General features: G+C 45.5%; 1 protein-coding gene across 8 annotated transcripts in view; it reads left to right on the top strand.

Annotated features, from left to right (window-relative positions):
• Positions 1-19,562, top strand: part of LOC110485195 (RNA binding protein fox-1 homolog 3-like) — a 416,432-nt gene that overhangs the window by 300,968 nt on the left and 95,902 nt on the right. Inside the window, exon 1 of one of the 8 annotated variants that reach the window (XM_036941308.1) lies at positions 3,418-3,881. The exons of the other annotated variants lie outside the window; for them this stretch is intronic. Within the exon in view, the coding sequence (XP_036797203.1) occupies positions 3,756-3,881 (126 nt within the window). The 5' untranslated portion in view covers positions 3,418-3,755. Of the gene's footprint in view, positions 1-3,417; positions 3,882-19,562 lie in introns of those variants that run through there. 8 annotated transcript variants of the gene reach the window in all.

The raw sequence follows: 19,562 nt of genomic DNA, 5'->3' as shown, positions 1-19,562 counted from the left end.
TTGTGATGAGGAGGAGGATGAGGTGATAGAAGACAGTGATGATGGTGGTCATTGTGATGAGGAGGAGGTGATAGAAGACAGTGATGATGGTGGTCATTGTGATGAGGAGGTGATAGGAGACGGTGATGATGGTGGTCATTGTGATGAGGAGGAGGTGATAGAAGACAGTGATGATGGTGGTCATTGTGATGAGGAGCAGGAGGAGGAGGTGCTAGAAGACAGTGATGATGGTGGTCATGGTGATGAAGAGCAGGAGGTGATATAAGACAGTGATGATGGTGGTCATTGTGATGATGATGAGGAGGAGGTGATAAAAGACAGTGATGATGATGGTCATTGTGATGAGGAGGTGATAGGAGACGGTGATGATGGTGGTCATTGGGATGAGGTGATAGAAGACAGTGATGATGGTGGTCATTGTGATGAGGAAGTGATAGAAGACGGTGATGATGGTGGTCATTGTGATGAGGAGGAGGTGATAGAAGACAGTGATGATGGTGGTCATTGTAATGAGGAGGAGGAGGAGGTGCTAGAAGACAGTGATGATGGTGGTCATGGTGATGAGGAGCAGGAGGTGATAGAAAACAGTGATGATGGTGGTCATTGTGATGATGAGGAGGAGGAGGTGATAAAAGACAGTGATGATGATGGTCATTGTGATGAGGAGGTGATAGGAGACGGTGATGATGGTGGTCATTGTGATGATGAGGAGGAGGAGGTGATAGAACACAGTGATGATGGTGGTCATTGTGATGAGGAGGAGGATGAGGTGATAGAAGACAGTGATGATGGTGGTCATTGTGATGAGGAGGAGGTGATAGAAGACAGTGATGATGGTGGTCATTGTGATGAGGAGGTGATAGGAGACGGTGATGATGGTGGTCATTGTGATGAGGAGGAGGTGATAGAAGACAGTGATGATGGTGGTCATTGTGATGAGGAGCAGGAGGAGGAGGTGCTAGAAGACAGTGATGATGGTGGTCATGGTGATGAAGAGCAGGAGGTGATATAAGACAGTGATGATGGTGGTCATTGTGATGATGATGAGGAGGAGGTGATAAAAGACAGTGATGATGATGGTCATTGTGATGAGGAGGTGATAGGAGACGGTGATGATGGTGGTCATTGGGATGAGGTGATAGAAGACAGTGATGATGGTGGTCATTGTGATGAGGAAGTGATAGAAGACGGTGATGATGGTGGTCATTGTGATGAGGAGGAGGTGATAGAAGACAGTGATGATGGTGGTCATTGTAATGAGGAGGAGGAGGAGGTGCTAGAAGACAGTGATGATGGTGGTCATGGTGATGAGGAGCAGGAGGTGATAGAAAACAGTGATGATGGTGGTCATTGTGATGATGAGGAGGAGGAGGTGATAAAAGACAGTGATGATGATGGTCATTGTGATGAGGAGGTGATAGGAGACGGTGATGATGGTGGTCATTGTGATGATGAGGAGGAGGAGGTGATAGAACACAGTGATGATGGTGGTCATTGTGATGAGGAGGAGGTGATAGAAGACAGTGATGATGGTGGTCATTGTGATGAGGAGCAGGAGGAGGAGGTGATAGAAGACAGTGATGATGGTGGTCATTGTGTGTTGGAAGTCAGCTACTGTATTCAATCAACAGTCTACAGCAATGGTTTCTCTTCTTTTTTTCATTGGAAGAATAGGTCTGGCGTTAACTGGAGTTAACTGAGGATATCTCCAGCACATTTTGATAGCTTTGATTCCACATGACTCAAAGTAAGGCACAGTGGAGAACATTCCAGCAATTCTCTCTTTGAAGGGAGTGATCTGACACAGCTAATTTGAATTATAAACAGGGAGGGAGGGAGGGAGGGAGGGAGGGAGGGAGGGAGGGAGGGAGGGAGGGAGGGAGGGAGAGAGAGAGAGGGGGAGAGGGGGAGAGGGAGAGAGAGAGAGAGAGAGAGAGAGAGAGAGAGAGAGAGAGAGAGAGAGAGAGAGAGAGAGAGAGAGAGAGAGAGAGAGAGAGAGAGAGAGAGAGAGAGAGAGAGAGAGAGAGAGAGAGAGAGAGAGAGAGAGAGAGAGAGAGAGAAGCTATTTGTCTCTGCAGCAGTAGCAGCACCTGCTGGCTCTAGCCAAGTCATCTCATCAGAGAGTGTTATACAGTACAGTGACATGCAGCGGTAATACTGTCCAACTGCTGTACTTAACACAGGCTCTTGGACCTGAACAAGACGTGTGCAGACATGTAGTCATACCACTGGTGTTCCAGTTAACACAGCCTCAGCCTTATCCAAGTCTCAATTAAGATCATGCTGATTGGTCATTTAGCAGAGGACCAACTTCTCCCTCCATTCTGTTCAGCTCAACAATTAGATGTACAAAACATATCAGCCAACAAATACATAATGTTATTACAGTATTACACATTGTGCTGTGCCACTTTTTGGTTTTCCCTAATCTGCAATCTGTGCTCTGTCCCAGTGTCTGGGGCTAATGAATAGGAAGTAGGGGTTAGTTGAACTCCTTCCTGGTGTAATTTCCCCCCTGCATACTATCTGAATGGGGCTGATTGAATCTGAATGGAGTGTCCCAGAGTGAGTTAATTTGGCACAGTGGACGTGCGTCGTCTCCCACAGCAGGGCGTGATTATGATGGTCTGTCTGTGTCTGGGTGGGAAAGTGACCAAATTCACAATGATATTATTGTAGCTACCCCTGTGTCATAAATGGGTTGTGTTTGAAGGCTAACATCACACAGCCTTTATGGGAGCTCCATTGTGTTTTATATCAAACCCCTTGTTGTTTCTACAGAAGAAGGAAAAAAAGATTAAAAAGGGACTTTACATTTGTAGCGTAAATCATTTATGGATAGACTCTCTCTCTGTCAGGGCGGATGTATATTTACTGCTCACAGATGAAGAGAGATGTCACGGCCGAAGCTAAAGCGAATAACGGGGCTTTGTGAATACATTTGCCTATGGATGGATGCTGTGAATTCATATTTGCCATACATGTTGTATGTGTCCTTGAGAGCTTGCATAGACGGAGGGAGACCGTGGACAGCATTAGGCTCTGAGGGGGGAGCCTGCAATTAAAAGGCTGTATGCAGCATCCCACGAGGTGCTAATGCCCAGGATCAGCTGCTCTGTTCTAATGTCATTTCATCCCCCCTGTTATTCACACGGCCTGTTTGATGTAGGAATACATCACCTCTTTTATCACCCCAACTCCCACCCCCGTCGACTCTACAACCCCCCATCCCTCCCTCTCCCCGGTTTGCACAGAACCTCCCCTTCTGTGTCTGAATGCTTATGTTGGCTTTTATCGCTTCCAAAGTAAACAGAGTCGCGCAGGGGACAAGCGAGAGAGAGAGATAGGGAAGGAGAGAGAGAGAGAGAGAGAGAGGGAAGGAGAGAGAGAGAGAGAGAGAGAGAGAGAGAGAGAGAGAGAGAGAGAGAGAGAGAGGGCGAGAGAGAGATAGGGAAGGAGGGAGAGAGAGAGAGAGAGAGAGAGAGGTGGCACATGCACATTGTCAGTGTGCGGCTGGCTACCGTGGTTACCTACTGCAATAGACACACAAAAGCAGAAAGAGAAATCCTCAGGAGGGAATAAAAGACCACAACAAGAGAGAAGGAAGACCAGGGCAGGAGAGAGAAAAAAGAGAGTGGTACTCTGTGCCAGAAGGAGAGAGAGAGAGTAGAGAGAGTGAGTGGGAACAAGAGAGCGAGCAAGAGAGAGCAAGAGACAGAGTAGCGAGGAAAGAGAGCGAAGGATCTTCCTGCTAAATGCGCAAAGCATCCCGTTACCACACACTGAGCTCCATGGCCAACTCAGGCTGTCTGCTTCTCTCCGGCTCCGGGATGCTACCTCACTCCCTCCACTGTCCCCCTGCCTTCCTCTACCTACACCAGGTAAGTCTCTCTATCTCCATCCCTTCCTCTCTTTTTCTTACTCCTCCTCTCCCTCCCTCTCTCTCTCTCGCTCTCTCTCTCTCCGTCTCTTTCATTCCTCCGTTTGCTCGGCAGCACGTGATATCATTGTGTTTCCCCGAGTACTTCCCCAACCCCGACCATGACCCTTCCAGTACAGACGGGGGGGGGGGGGGGTCATCTCCTTTATTTTTCTCTTTTATTTTCCTCTAATCCGCCCTGTGCAGTTTTGGACGAGGGAATCCATGAATTAGTGACGTGAGACTGGGATACGACATGTTTGTTTAGATCTCGGCATCATGACTCATTTTGCTGTGATTGCAACACTGCATATTTTACTGCTCATTCTATGGTCATACTGTCCTGTCACTTTCCATTGTGTGTCAACACTTTTCACTGAGAAATTCAGATAAAAAAAATTACGCTCAGTCACTTATGTGCATTTTGTGAGAGGGGGACATTGAGCAACTCTTTCACTTTTCTGTCATGAACATCTACATTGATATTTGTTTGAGTAATTATATGAAGCTTCAATTTTTGGTTTTAATTGATTCCTTGTCACTGGTCCCTCTTGCTTTGTGAAATCTTAAGATTCACTCTGCAGAGGAAAACAACTACCCAACAAAGTGAGAGCGGGCCCATATGCATCTCTTGAATTATTCAAAACATTTTAATTCAGCGAGGGGGGGTGGTCGCCTGTTCAATTGTGTTTTTACTACCACTAGCATGTGTTGCAGCAAACAATGTGTTACTGCAGTGATTGAAGCAAATAATGGTAAGGCTGGCAGGATGGAGCCTCCTGCTTCCCCTTTTAAATTCTGCTCCCCATCAGGGTAATGGCCCCTCTCCCCCCTACCCATCTGTCCAGCGCGGGCACACCCCGATGGCTAGGCCATCAGAGGGGGACATGTGGGCGACCAGGTGCCGCTAGCACACACTTCATGTGGAAAAGCCAGGGCTAGGATTCCCCAAGGAAATACTGCTTTTATTCATGGCCTCAGGAATGTGTGTGTGTGTGTGTGTGTGTGTCCATATTTTTTGCATGGGTGTGTATGGGGGTTGGGGTCTATATTTGTGTATGAAACAAAGGGTGATATGTATGACAATTGGGAATTTCTTCAACTTTACCTCTGTTGTAACTGACTTATGGAAGTAGAGAGGCTGGTCTACAAAGACAACATTATTTTCTGAAACACAAGATTACTGTACTGTATCTATCCATATGATTTGTGGCTGACTCTAGTAAAAAAATAATATATTACTTATTGTATGTCACATATGGGGCATATAATGTTAGTCCTGCTTCTAACAAATACATGTTTTGCTCTGTTCAATCCATATCCTTATTAAGTGGAAGAACACCTCAGAATTCATAGAAAATTCAAAAAGGATGTTTTCACAAAATATCAAAGCATTTTACATGAATCAATGATTCACATTCCCTTGTTATGGGGGCCCACCGGACCTATTCTACTCCTGCAGTGTTATTTGGGAAATGACTCATTCATTGAATGAAGATTCAGCCTCTAGCCCTCTCCTCTCCCCCTTTCTCTGTGCTGACCCCTCTTTTGTATCGTGGCCATCGCTCCTTTTCAGACGGTGGCGGGTCACTGCATCCTCTGCACCTCTCTTTCTCCCCGCACCTCTCTTTCTCCCCGCACCTCGGCCCAGACGCACCAGCCGCCTGTGTGAGGGAAGAGACACACAGAGACTATACGGAGAATAGATTGAGGTGAAAGCCTTTTCCCTAGCAGTTTGTTTGAATTCAAAAAAGGGGAGACCGCATTAAAATGGCTCTGAGTGCTTTGGGTATTATGTTGGAACATGATGCTGTATGATATCACAGGCGTACAGAGTTTTATTACATAAAAGATTACTGAACCAATACTTTTTCCTGTTTTACGTTGCGGCAATTTCACTGTGTTGTTGTACCCCGACAGGCGGCTTTGATGCTCTTTGTAGTGGGTTGTTGTGTATATGAATCTTGGCTAAATGTTTGTTTTCATTTACACAAGAAGAGACTCCTCGTGGTGTAATGCGAGAAATGCGGCTATTCTGATTACAAAATGGCAGTATCATGCTACCTCTCGCTGCTGTAACTCAGAGGGTATTTTGGGACTCTCTACTACATGTGAAAAGCTGCCTGTCTGTCTGCGGAGATGATGTCATCTTTTTCCTCCGTCGATCAGGACATAACAGTAGCATATTCCATGACTTATGGTGTCTGATATTGACAGCACTGATGAATTACAGTACGGGTGTTGACTTCACTGCTGTATATGACAGTAGAAATATATTTCTGATACAAATGTTGGGGTGGGATACGTAAACCCACAGTGTTTAGTTGTGGCTGGGCCTCAGTTTGTATCCCATGGATTTTCTATTTAGCAGGCTTTGGGTGGGCATCTGGCTGTGGTCGCAAATGCAGCTATATTATCTAAGTAGGAAGCAGTTCAATTAAAAAGAGGGAGTTTCTTAAGGCATGTCTTACATGTCTCTCTGTTTGAGCCTGCTACCATATCCGGAGATCTCACATTTCTGAAATTGCTTTCTTTGATTTGTAATTGGATTTTGTATCATCACATTCTGCTGTGTTGATATTGACCCTTATTGTTATATCTATTGATTGTTTCTGTGGGTGTTTTGCGTTATTCATTTCCCCTCACCCGTTTTTTGAATAGCATCTTAAATGGTTAGTCAACCTTTAAAGGGAGCTTTCATGCGTGTTTAGATGGGCAGGGATCGTCTGGTTTCACCTGTTCCTCTGTCAGTGGTGTACCAGGCAGGCAGCCCAAGGGAGGTCTGTGTCCTCCTCCACAGCAGCGGGCCACTGATCTCTCTTCTCTCAGTGTAACCGACTCCTGCCTGCGTCAACACTGTGATCCCTTCTACACAGCCGGGAGTGGAGGGAAGACAGAGTCCGGGGAGGAAGGGATGTGGAGAGAACTGGGAATACACCACTTTATCTATCTTTGCATCCCTGTATCCCTCCCCCTCAGTTCAGGCCTTCATCCTCCACCGCCTCCCCAGTGAGAGGCTGTTTTGCCCGGGGGGGACAGTATCTGACAGTATGGGAGATTCAGGTTCCAGGTCTCAAGGGACAGGGCTAATTCTAACGGTGAAGAGACAGGGCCTTTCTAGGGGATAATTATTGTAGGCCAAGCTGTACTATTGACAGCTGTAAATGGAGACAATGTCTGTAACTGGGGGCCAATAGGTTTCTGTTCCTACATGGGCTGTGTGGGTGCATGGGAGATGGGTTTGAGAAATGAGCCACAGCCTCTTTGGGCTTTGGAATGAGAGTGTGGAGGAGGCAGGAGGGATGGGTTCTCCCCCTCCACTGACCTCATGGGGAAAGGTTAACTGAGAATGGTTGTCTCTTTAGGCGCGAAGCTGAATGAGACCCTCAGTGTACATGGCCTTTATGGTTAAATGGTTCCTGTTAAAGCTGGACCCGGTATTCTTTGAAGATTACGAGAGGGCCTGGAGAAGTGAAGGACTGTTTACGACACCTTTCCACTTTTTTATATCCATTGACAAGTTATTTTATATTTCCATCTTCTGTTTCATAAATTTGAAATGCATTCATAACATTTTAAATCATTTCATTTTGTCACCATGAAAGCTGGGCTTGACTCCTTAATGCAGTCAATTTGATGCAACGCAATTCACTTTGATTCAATCAAACTCAATTCAAAAACTTCAAACGCTACTTCATTGGCAGGGAATACGTTTCATTGTGTATTTTGCCTAAGATTATTCCTATGGAGGCCCCTCTCTCTCTCTCTCTCTCTCTCTCTCTCTCTCTGCCATTCAGCTGTTTTGTCCCTTAAACACCAAATTCATAACAGCAGAACAAAAGCGGAGGGGACTGATTGAAATGTTTTCTCACTTTTCTCTGGAGGAGAATTGTAAACCACAACTCAGTTGTTTATGTTGAAATGTCATTTGGTGTGTGAGCTGAGCAGAGTGAGGGCTGCCTAGTTCTTCAGAGGGGATGCGAGTCACGCCACACTCCCTCCCTGTGACTAGTAGTTCTCTTAAGGCTACCTACCGACTTACTCTGTTAGACCGCTGTAAATGGAACCAAATTACATTTCCTCCCCACAAAGAAGAATGTCACAAACAGTTCAAAAGATTTACACAAGCATGAAGCCGTATTGTGGGAGTTTGAGGGTTCTGTCTCTTAGGGGGGGAAGGATTTGTGTCGATTCACAATGTTTCACAGGAGAATGAGTACTTAACATTAGAGTGGGGTGCAGTGCATTAATAAATGTATATTTACATTTAGCCAATAATGCTAAACATCTCCAGTCATTAATGGTACCCATTAGCCTAGAGTTGACCAAGCTTTCTATATGCATAGCCTACAGTGTCATGTGATTAGCATGCACAGTGCTTCTGATGCTAATATACTCCACTTCCTGAAAACAAAGTGCTGTTGTGGATATCTTCACCCTCCAGTATTCATCCAGATTTTTTTATAGCATGACACATCATTTAATTTAGCTTTTAATCACTATTCATATCAAATATTCACTGTCTCAGGAAAACTGATCCCAGATCCCGGAATCATAACATCATTTTTCTCCTCATTTAAAGAAAGTGTAATGCAGTATTTTAATGTTTTATCGGGGGCGACACCAATACATGCCACCATGTGCATTTTACAACTATTATCATAGAACTATTATTGGAGCAGCCTGTGATCAAAAAGGGAAGTGAACGTGAGTGTCGTCAACCCTGTATCTCAGTGGCCTCATTCTCTATGCAGAGATGTAATACAGCTCAAGAGTATTCGCTTGGTTTTGCAATCGCCACCATTACGTCCGCTTGAGCACTCCTTTAGCTAAAGAGAGACCGCGAGCGGAGCAGGCTGAGGGGGCAGCGAGAGGGGAACGAGACGAGAGATGCGACACAATGCCTCCTTGTCTTTACACTGCGGGAGCTCTCTCTATCTCCCTCTCTTTCACACACACACACACACACACACACACACACACACAAACACACACACACACACACACACACAGGGATAAAACAGGGAGGATGATAACCCCTCTGTGAAAATCCATTAGAACTATGTTTGTATGGGTGACTGTTTTTACGGAAATATAATCTATCCTGAGGTTTTCTGTTTCTCTGAATGGCTCAGTAAAATGCTTAAGCAGCCCGAGCTGCTTGACTCCAATTATTTCTTTACTGCTGTAACTTAGCCAGCTGTGATTATTATGTTTATAATGTAGAGTCACTCTCATACTGTCCTTCAAGCCTCCTCCTCTCAGCTGGATCCTCTCAAATGAGACATAATATCTTGTGTGCTGAGTTAACAGAGTGACCATAGAAGTGAAACAGCCATCACCTGCTATTAAAGCCACCACCTTTTTATCACCACCCTGCTTAATGGCAGTGGTGAACAGCAAAGCATTATTACCCCTTTCTCCGTTCCTCCTCGTACTCCTTCCCTTCCGGCCGAGCTGTTTTTCCTCTGTCAGTTAGACGGGGCTCGTGAAAAATAGTTCTCTAGGTAAACATTGAAATTTTATTTTTCAAAAGGTCATTATCAGCACCAGTGTGACTGCTGCTTGAGGAAATCATTTATCATATCAGAGACACTTTGTAGTAGTTCTCAATGATTTTTAAATATTTATTTCTGCCTCGACTTGCAATATTGCCGTGGCTAGCTTCTCATTTGGAAGCCGGTAACTGTATATATTACTATTAAAAGGCACCAGGGGTCATCCTCTAAAGAAGATCAATATTTGAACTATACTGTTGTGGTTCAACATGTACTGGTGTATAAAAATAAATGGGGCTTGAAATTGATTTGAAGTTCTCTGTGAAAAAGTCCAAAGGTATTTGGAAATGAAAGTGAGGGGGTGGAGTGTGCCACCCGGCACATACCAAATAGATGACCTCTAGCAGGCACATTTATAATTGCTTTTGTTTCTTCAAATCAAATGAGCCCTTTTATTGTCATTTCTTTTCTATTTCAGAGGTGGGACTGAATTGTCAGTTACGCCACATTCTTTTTTTAAAGAATAAAGTTAATATGAAGTAATACCTTTAATTCTCATCACATCTCTGCCTCTCCTGTCAACACTCACATACCGAACAAATCACCGTTAGATGGTTATTAGAATAACAAGTGGGCCGTTATACACCTTCCTGCTATGTGTTGAATAAACAAAACAAACGCTCACACTCTTCTTCTTTCCTGGCGGGCAACTGAACAGGAATGAGGTTCATTACTCACCACTAGTTGGATAATCACCTCAAAAGGTGTGAAGAAGCTTGTGTAATTTCCCCCAAATCAGTGGCCTCCTTCCCCGTCTGTCTCCATTTCGTTGAGAGCCTAAATCTGGTTGTTTTGTCTTGCAGCAGTTTGTTAGTGGAGCACGCCTCTGTGTTTCTCTCCAATCATCTATCAAGGTGAGCTGTGTGGGAAAGAGCATCGCCTCGGGGTTCCTCCCCATGTGCTTAGGAGGTTTTATTAGGTCCCACAGGACCACTGCTGTGGTGCCTTAAAAAATGGAACTTACAAATTACTGGCTCCACGTGCCGTGTGTGTGTGTGTGTGTGTGTGTGTGTGTGTGTGTGTGTGTGTGTGTGTGTGTGTGCGTGTGTGTGTGTGCGTGCGTGCGTGCGTGCATGAGTGCGTGCGTGCAGGCCTACGTGCATATGCTTTATAGTTTTTTTGCACATGCATTTATGCATGGATAAATGCACCCATGTGTGTGTTCGTATGCGATTCAGATGAATGTAAATCAGTGTGCGTGTGAGTGAGAGAGTCTGTCTGTGTCTGAGTCCCATATTAGTACAGCATGTCCTTGGGAGAATATAGGAGTGATCATGTGCTGCATGTCTCCAGGGGGACTGTTGGAGGTGGGGTCAGTACCAGCTGTCATCTCCCTCACGGCTACTCTACACTTTCTGCTATTCATGTTAGGAGAGATGAGCTACTATGGAGTCACTCTCTCTGAACAAGCAGATATTTTCCATTTCTCACCGCTGCTCAGACCTTTGCTTCTAATTTAATGAATCGGAATTGTAACTCCACATTGTTAGCATTTAGCAGTAGCAAGTAATGAGTAGTAATTAACGTTTTCAAAGAGGGTCGTAAAGGCTGAAAGACACCGCTTTTACGAAGAAAACGTTGAAGCAGCGCAGTCAGAGGAGATATTGTCAAGCGGAGAAAGGCCTAATTTACCAAGCCAACTGTTTTTGTATTGTAAATAACTTTGTTTTGTCAGGCAGACCACTATCAGTGCTAACGTGAGTAATCAGTCTGATATCCTCGGCATTCTGGCTCCCCCAATGAACTGTAATAAACTGTAATAAATTACTCTGCTCATTTTTTCCAATGATTGCTCTTTCTGGTGCTTGGAGAGGAAGTGCTAATTAACTGAATGTGAATGAAATTCTAGGGCAGAGTGGTATCAATGCGAGGGAGACAAATGCGATTTAGCTCTGTCGAGAGCGAGTGGAAAATTGCTGCGTAAATTGGAGGTTGTTGCTGCCGAGAGTTTTCTGTGTGCTTACATTTCATGGGTGAGAATCCAATCTCGCAGGGCAGCACTGCCCTTTCTAATACACTCTAGTGTACTCCACCTACTCTATGATAGGGCTCTAAAAACACCCCAAATCTCCTCTGTAACACACACACATACATCTCAAAAGTAAAAGGGGATGGATGGAGACTTCTTATGCTGTACAAACAGCAATTTGCCTCATCTTCCAATTGACCAAAATTCCTCACATTCCTTGACTGTAAGCAAAATAGACAGGACATTCTAGTATTCACAACTCTCTGCTTGTTCATGGAGCTTGTGTGTCTTTCTGTCATTTCCAACCTGTCAGAGAGTAGGTGCTTCAGATAGGTAAGGCAAGCCCTAACCTCTCTCTCTCACTCTCTCCTCTCTTCCTTTTTCTCCTTTTTCCTCTCTCTTTCGTCTCTGACTGCGATGGCCATTTTTATCTATGGGTTTGGGCAGTTTTGGAGAGAATTACGGTGACAGTGTCATGGAAATGATAGGCCGGCAGTGAGATATCTGTGCCTCATAAATTCTCCATTCCTCAACATACTTTACGAGGGAGGTTTCTGTGTGTAAGACAGCCAGTGTGCCACCGTATCCATCTCCACCTGCTCTTCCACTTCAGAGCCTAACTCCCTCCATCCACTTTAAGACAGCAGCCCAGCTTCTGCTGGATTTATAGACGGCTGCACTAGCAACACTCATTTGAGAATTTATTTTCACTTTCATTTGGTCTGTAAACAATGCTTCTGATGATTTTGCGATACATTTTTTCCCTCTGGTGCTAGATTAAGTTTCAGGCTCTTTATTGGGGGGTCCAGGCAGTACCATTAGGCAGAGATGAAGAGATGGAGATGAAGAGATGGAAACTACATTACATCAAGCTGATGCACTGCTGTGTGTGAAACTGTACTACTAAACCCCCATAAGGCCTTGTTGTAGTGAAGTATTGTTCTACTGTATCAGCAAAGGTCATGGGCTCCTCTGATTATACTGTATGAAGGCAGATCAAAGGCTGCAGGATTGTAGATGTATATTTCTGTGTGATTTGTGTGAAGGGGCTTTTCCCTCAGAGAGCTATGCCCACCACGATATAGGGAAAAAGACAATCTAAGTTACAGTATAGAGTAAGTTAGCTGAGGGCCGTGGCTGCTGCTGTTATGTTGGTCGATGTTTCACATGTATTATTCTACACTCACTGTGTGATGTTGGCTGGCAAATTGCAGCTTCGCATTTCAAACACATTGATATTGCCCAGGAGTGGTAGAATAGGGAAAACATGATTTATGAACTTTTTCATTTATTTAATTATCCCTGTTGTTTTGAACACGCTATATACACCTGCCCTCTGTTTTCGTTTTTCAATGAAGGTCTGAATTCACTTCCCTAAACTGTGGGTTGATTCGATGAGGAGAGTTTGAGTGTGTTTCCAGGGTTGTGGCACTTCCCAACTCAGTTAAAGTAGTGAGCTCCTCTCCTTTATTGGGTAAGCTTTGGCCTCTTGTTTGGGCTGGAGAAGTAGTGGCTGGAACCAGTGAGGTCTGCTCCATCTTCAATCACATCTTCACACTCTCGCTCCCACTACCATTCTGTTCACACAAAGACAGAGCATCCCATAGGGGACTGAGCACCAAGCCTGGTACTGTATGTAGAACCAGTGGACCTGAGGATTGCAGTCATCACTCACTTGATCTCCATGGAAGACTTTACCCACGGATACCCAGTGATACCTGTAAGTCAGTCAAATAGGGTTTGTGTTTGAAGAATACTCTATAGGTTTTTACAATCAGCTCCGGTATTCCCAACACGCCTCTGATGTCAGCACACCTGCTTATTGGCCAGACATACCTGTTTCTTTAACGAGACAGGATGCTCAATGGAAGCAGACAAGGCTGTTTCACAGGGGACTTGATCTAATCTACTCCCCCTCAACATGGACATTCACTGTCACTGACACACACACGTCATCTCCAATAAACTTGGGGAAGGCAGAGCATGTCGAAGCCAGCCTCTCTGGTAACTGGCACTGGCACTCGGTTAAGCTTTCATGTTCCACGCGGCACACGCCATTGTTTGCACGTTCATCAAATGATTTAGGTCCAACGTTTATTTTTTATCTGTACCTGTCTTTTTGATTTTGTTTACCGGAGAGCCCCTCGAACAGAAGCTGTAAACTGTACAATCTGAATCTTCTAAGAGTTTTATCTGGAGAAAGAAATCACTCTTTGTTGCTCTTTCTCTTTTTGCTCGATCTCTCTCCTGCCTCTCCTCTCGTTCCCCCTCTCCTCTCGTTCCCCCTCTCCCCCTCTCTGTGTGTCTGTGTGTGTGTGAGAGCAGGTGACTACTCACTGCGTCAGTGTAAGTGCTCACCAGCAGGTTATTCCCTCTGAACTGGGGCTCTTATTTAATGCTAATTGCAACAATTAGCATGTGAATGTGGAGGAAATTACATAATAGGAGTAAGATAAATATTGATGTTAATTCATATTCGAGGAAGAGGGGACCCTGCACCGGGTTCCTGTAAATGTAGCCCCAACCCTCATTTGCATACATACATCTGGGCCAATTGGAAGCAAACATGATTGCTGTTGAGGTTAAAAATAAATAATTTAACTCCTAGAAGGCGACGTGTCACCGGCATGGAGAGAGAAGAGAAAATGGGAGTTGGGGCATGATGGGAATTTATTTTCAACTTTCCTCTGTGGTGTATTTACTGGTGTCTAAAGCCGGAAGCAGCTGCAATTGAAGGTTAAATGACATCCATCAGATTGTTAGACAGCTGACCAAGGGATGAGTCTTTTCATTGTGACTTTGTAATAACTGCAGCTCAGCGCTGCACAACGAGCCAGAGTGAGACGGATGACCTTGCCTGGTCCGTTCCGACGGTCTCCCAAAGCTCTCATCACATGGGAGGAACTGTAAATACCAGGCGATGTCTTGTTGTTGTAGGGAGAAGGCAGGGAGAGGCTCCACACTGGGGGGGACAGAGGTACAGTCCAGTATGGGGTGTTTGGGTACTGGTGGTACAGAGGGGGCAGTGACCCAGGACAGATAGCCCTGGCCCCTGGGCGCTATGCGCTAGGCGAGGGGGATGCTGGGGTCTCAGCAGGCTGCCGTGACTGAGCAGTCGTTGGGGTGGAAGTAAAAACGTCCCCGCCCACCATCTGGACAATGGCCCACGTCTGCAAATCAGCAATGTGCAGTCGACGGGCCATCAAACACACACACACACACACATACACATACACACACACACATACACACGCACACACACGCACACACACACACACACACACACACACACACTCATACACACACTCAAATCTACACACGCACCTTCCCCCCCAACCCTGTCTGCGTTTTCTTTTTTTTATGCGAAAGAAAGAAAGCGGGAGAAGGAGAAGGAGAGCAGTGCCAGGGGCGGGCGGGCGGTGGAGAAACCTCATTTCTTCCGGCATGCTGCAGCGAGTGGGTTATTGAGGTGGCTGTAATTTGATAAGGAGAGGAAACTCAATGGACTGTGAGCAAGTCAGCAGTTTGAGGCCAGTCACATTTCTGATGTGGAGGTGGTGGTGGTGGTGGTAGTGGGAGGCAGGGGGGGAGACAGGAGGACGGGGGAGGGAGTGGGGCTCCCTGACATTGGCAATCTCACTTCCATGGGAACAGAGAGAGGATGGGAGGAGCGGCTCTGATCCGTTTGAGGTCCGATATGTTCTCGGACGGAGCCGCAGGCGGTGTTCCCAGGCGGATGGCCCACATTCCCCAGTCTGATCAATCCTAATCTGGGGATCGCCCCCTGAGCCCCTTCCATCCTCCTCTGCTGTTTCAAACATTCGCTCACTCCTTCCTTTATCCCTACCTTTTAACACACGCTCATTATTATGCTTTCCTCCCAGTCACTTTTTGTTGTTGTGGCTGCTTCTTCTTTGCCAGATAAGAGACACAAGTGTGATCAGTGCAGGCCTTTGATGTTCCCATAAATAATGGGCCAGCGCAGGCCCACTCCAGAGCCCTCCGCTTCCTAGCTCAGATCAAAGATTAGCTCCACGTCGGCCCCAGCCCAGCCCAGCCCTGGAATAAAGAACTTTATTGGATTCCAGGAGCCCCGTACGGTGCACTAGGCCCTGCCTCTCCAGCACAGTCCCTTGTCAGACGCTGGCGGCAAAACACTTTCACACGCAGTCTATTGAACTGTTTGTACTCCCAGGATCTACAAAAAAGAGATAACAAGAAAGGCTGAACAATGCTGACTTTTTAATCAACACCACGTTCAGAGGCAATCAGCAACAGAATCCAGACAGTTAAAAAATCTCTCTGAGAGAATGGTGGGACAGGGGGATTGTTGTGAAGCTACTGTTAAACAGGCTGTAGAATGCTCGCTCGGACCTCTAAGGCATTGGGATCTGGTGAGCCGATGCAGGAAGTTAGGCTGGTTTACACATGAGCAGCCGCTCATGTGGCTGAGGGCATAGTCCATCTGGGGCCTGGTGTTTTACAATGGCAGCGTACCATTCTAAAGGTCGGCGCCTCAGACTCATGGACTTGCATATGAGCAGGTGTGGTCGGTAACTGAACGTTGAGTTAGAATGCAGGCCTATGGCTGAGCATTATATAGATTGAGAGGCTTCCCCCGTGGTCAAGACTAAACAGGAATCCTCCAGCAGCGTTTACAAGCATGGAGAACCAAGGTTGGCCTGGCCCATTGTTAACCTTTTAAAGAGACCACTCTCTAAGCCTTTTGTGAAGGATAGAAGAATAAACTAGCCCACTCCATGCTAGACCGCTCTCAGTAAGACCTGCAGCGAGGAAGAGAAAGGGGAGGGAGAGACGGACCACTCTGCTAACACCAATATGAATGGAATAATTTCTGTTTCCATAACCCCACCCACCTCTACTTTACTAGCCATTGCGCCATGCTGAGGTATTGTTGACAGTGTGCATGTACAGTAGAGCGCAACAACAACGTAGAGCAGGGGTGTCAAACTCATTTCTCTCTTTAGCAAGGTCCTGAGGGCCGAATGGAAAATGGCAAAAGAAAGTCCTCTATCCATCGTTTTTTGAATTTTGGATGCTTCCTGACTGTCTAGCTTTTGGTTTTGATGATTTTATGAACACAGTCAAGAAACTGTATGAATGTAGGTTCATTATCATTTCTGCAGTTTTCATTTGGTTTTAGTCATTTTTAGGTACATTGAGTTCGTTTTCCCCAACAAAAAAAATTCTACAAAAAACCCTCAGTGCACTTTTTGACAATAGGTTTCATATCCAATTGTAAAAATCCCAAACCAAAATCCCTGTATAAACACATCTCATCTTGTATTCTCTGGGGATTTGATGTTCGTGTCCCAGCCATGAATAGCCATACTGAACAAGCATACCGTGGCGCCCACGCACAGATTAGGTTCTCCCTTCAATTTCTACGTACATCTTCGGAATAAGACTTGGTAAACAGCTGTGGATTGAACCAAGTGTAGGGATGTTCAGAGCTTGGCAGTATGAAAACCGCCACTAAGGCTCTAGGTGGAGATTTCCACTAGGACATTTAACACACTCAATCTGACATGTGGAGAAAGACTTCCACCAGCACACACACACGCAAACACACACACACACACACACACACACACACACACACACACACACACACACTCCCTACATCACCCCTTGGACTCCGATTTGAAATATAGCATCCATTAATTTCATCAAGGTCAGCGTAAAATTAAAATATTCATCTGTCATGCGATGAATTGTGGCCCCAAATTACAGAGTGTTGATAGTCAGGCAGGCATTGGATATCACACAGACACAGTACTGAGTAGCTAGCAGCCCACCACAGCACACAGGAGGCCCGTGGTGTATGCGCGCGAGTATTGTTTGTGTTTCCTAGTATTGAAATCCTTTACAATTTATGTCTCACTGTAGCCGTGGACAAGACTGGATCATGTTAATGCTGAATTATGAGCCTATCCAGTTTCCTGCTTGACTACCTAATAATAGTTGAGTTTCTCCTAAAAGTAACAATGTCTTATACTGGACTTCCTGTTGTTCTCCATCTGAACAGTATAGATCACACCACAGTCCCACTAGTATTACCATCACACTGAACAGTGTAGATCACACCACAGTCCCACTAGCATTACCATCACACTGAACAGTGTAGATCACACCACAGTCCCACTAGTATTACCATCACACTGAACAGTGTAGATCACACCACAGTCCCACTAGCATTACCATCACACTGAACAGGGTAGATCACACCACAGTCCCACTAGTATTACCATCACACTGAACAGTGTAGCTCACACCACAGTCCCACTAGCATTACCATCACACTGAACAGTGTAGATCACACCACAGTCCCACTAGCATTACCATCACACTGAACAGTGTAGATCACACCACAGTCCCACTAGCATTAACATCACACTGAACAGTGTAGATCACACCACAGTCCCATGAGTATTACCATCACACTGAACAGTGTAGATCACACCACAGTCCCACTAGTATAACCATCACACTGAACAGTGTAGATTAAACCACAGTCCCACTAGTATTACCATCACACTGAACAGTGTAGATCACACCACAGTCCCACTAGTATTACCATCACACTGAACAGTGTAGATTAAACCACAGTCCCACTAGCATTACCATCACACTGAACAGTGTAGATCACACCACAGTCCCACTAGTATTACCATCACACTGAACAGTGTAGATCACACCACAGTCCCACTAGCATTACCATCACACTGAACAGTGTAGATCACACCACAGTCCCACTAGTATTACCATCACACTGAACAGTGTAGATCACTCCATAGTCCCACTAGTATTACCATCACACTGAACAGTGTAGATCACACCACAGTCCCACTAGTATTACCATCACACTGAACAGTGTAGATCACTCCATAGTCCCACTAGTATAACCATCACACTGAACTCTGAAACATTCATGAACAGTAATGTGTGTTATTGTAGTGTATACAATATACAGTATATCAATATGGTGCATGATATTGTGTGTTGCATTTGGCCCGGATAGGGAGAATTATTTCATGCCCTGTCTCTTGTACACTTTTGGGTGGATTTGCACTTTCAGAAACTGCATTACCTTTACATATCAATTTTAAAACGGTTATTACAAAGTCTCGTTTTTGATGTCTGAGGGATAAATAATATATGTAAGATTTTACAAGATATGCTCTTTCAAGTGCTGGTTGCGGATCTTTCTTTAATATATGCACTACATTACTGTGCATGCTGCATACCCTTTGGTGCACATCCCCCTGCATACTTTAGATATATGTTAATGACTTTAATAGGCTGTTCTGTTTCTATTTAATCAGAATCAAAGTTCTGGGAAACAGCTGTGCTCAGTGGTGTCGGGGCAGCGTGTTCCGTGTTCAGGCCCATAGCCACGTCCTGTGTAGAACCTGCGTGCTGCGTGCAGGTTCCCCCCTGATCGGCAGAGATGCCTGCGTGATTGCAGGGGGAGGTGAGGTGAACAGACATTTTTATATTCTGGAGAGATCTCTGTGTGTAAGATATGAGAAGTGTTGTTGACGTGCGGCGGCTGTGGTCTCATAGCACGGACACCTCACTCCTCCTCTCAGGCTTAGTGAAGCCTGGCTAATGGGCTGACAGTGGCTCTTTAGCTTTCTTCCATCCAGCTGTAGCTAGTTTTATATACCAACTCCACAGGCAGAGGAATGGATTTGATAGGGTTGATTTTTATTATTTTATGAACTTCTTCACATTTCATCAGATGTCTGGCTTCTCTCTTCTTCCTTCTTCTGTCTTCTATTTTCTCCCTACAGCTCTCTCTCTGTTGCTTTCTCCATCTCTCTCGCCTTCCACCATCCTCCCTGTGGTGGTTCTGTTCCCCCCCTCCACTCCAGAGGAGCCCATCTAACTGAACCTGATCCTCTGCGCGGCTAATTCCCTGCACTCACACTGCTCAGTGTGGTGTCATAATTGGCATGCCATTGATTTATGTCTCCTCTTACAGAGCCCTGAATGGCTGATGAGTGGAACTTCCTGTCATAATAGGCCTCGTTCAGGCCTCTCGTCGCTCCGCTGCTCCCCTTGCCACGCTGCGATCCTTCCTGTCCTCCAT

The sequence above is a fragment of the Oncorhynchus mykiss genome, chromosome 13 (assembly GCF_013265735.2).
Source record: "Oncorhynchus mykiss isolate Arlee chromosome 13, USDA_OmykA_1.1, whole genome shotgun sequence".
NCBI classification, from domain to species: Eukaryota; Metazoa; Chordata; class Actinopteri; order Salmoniformes; family Salmonidae; genus Oncorhynchus; species Oncorhynchus mykiss.
The sequence above is the reverse complement of the archived record's forward strand: the minus strand, read 5'-3'. Positions and strand labels throughout refer to the sequence as shown.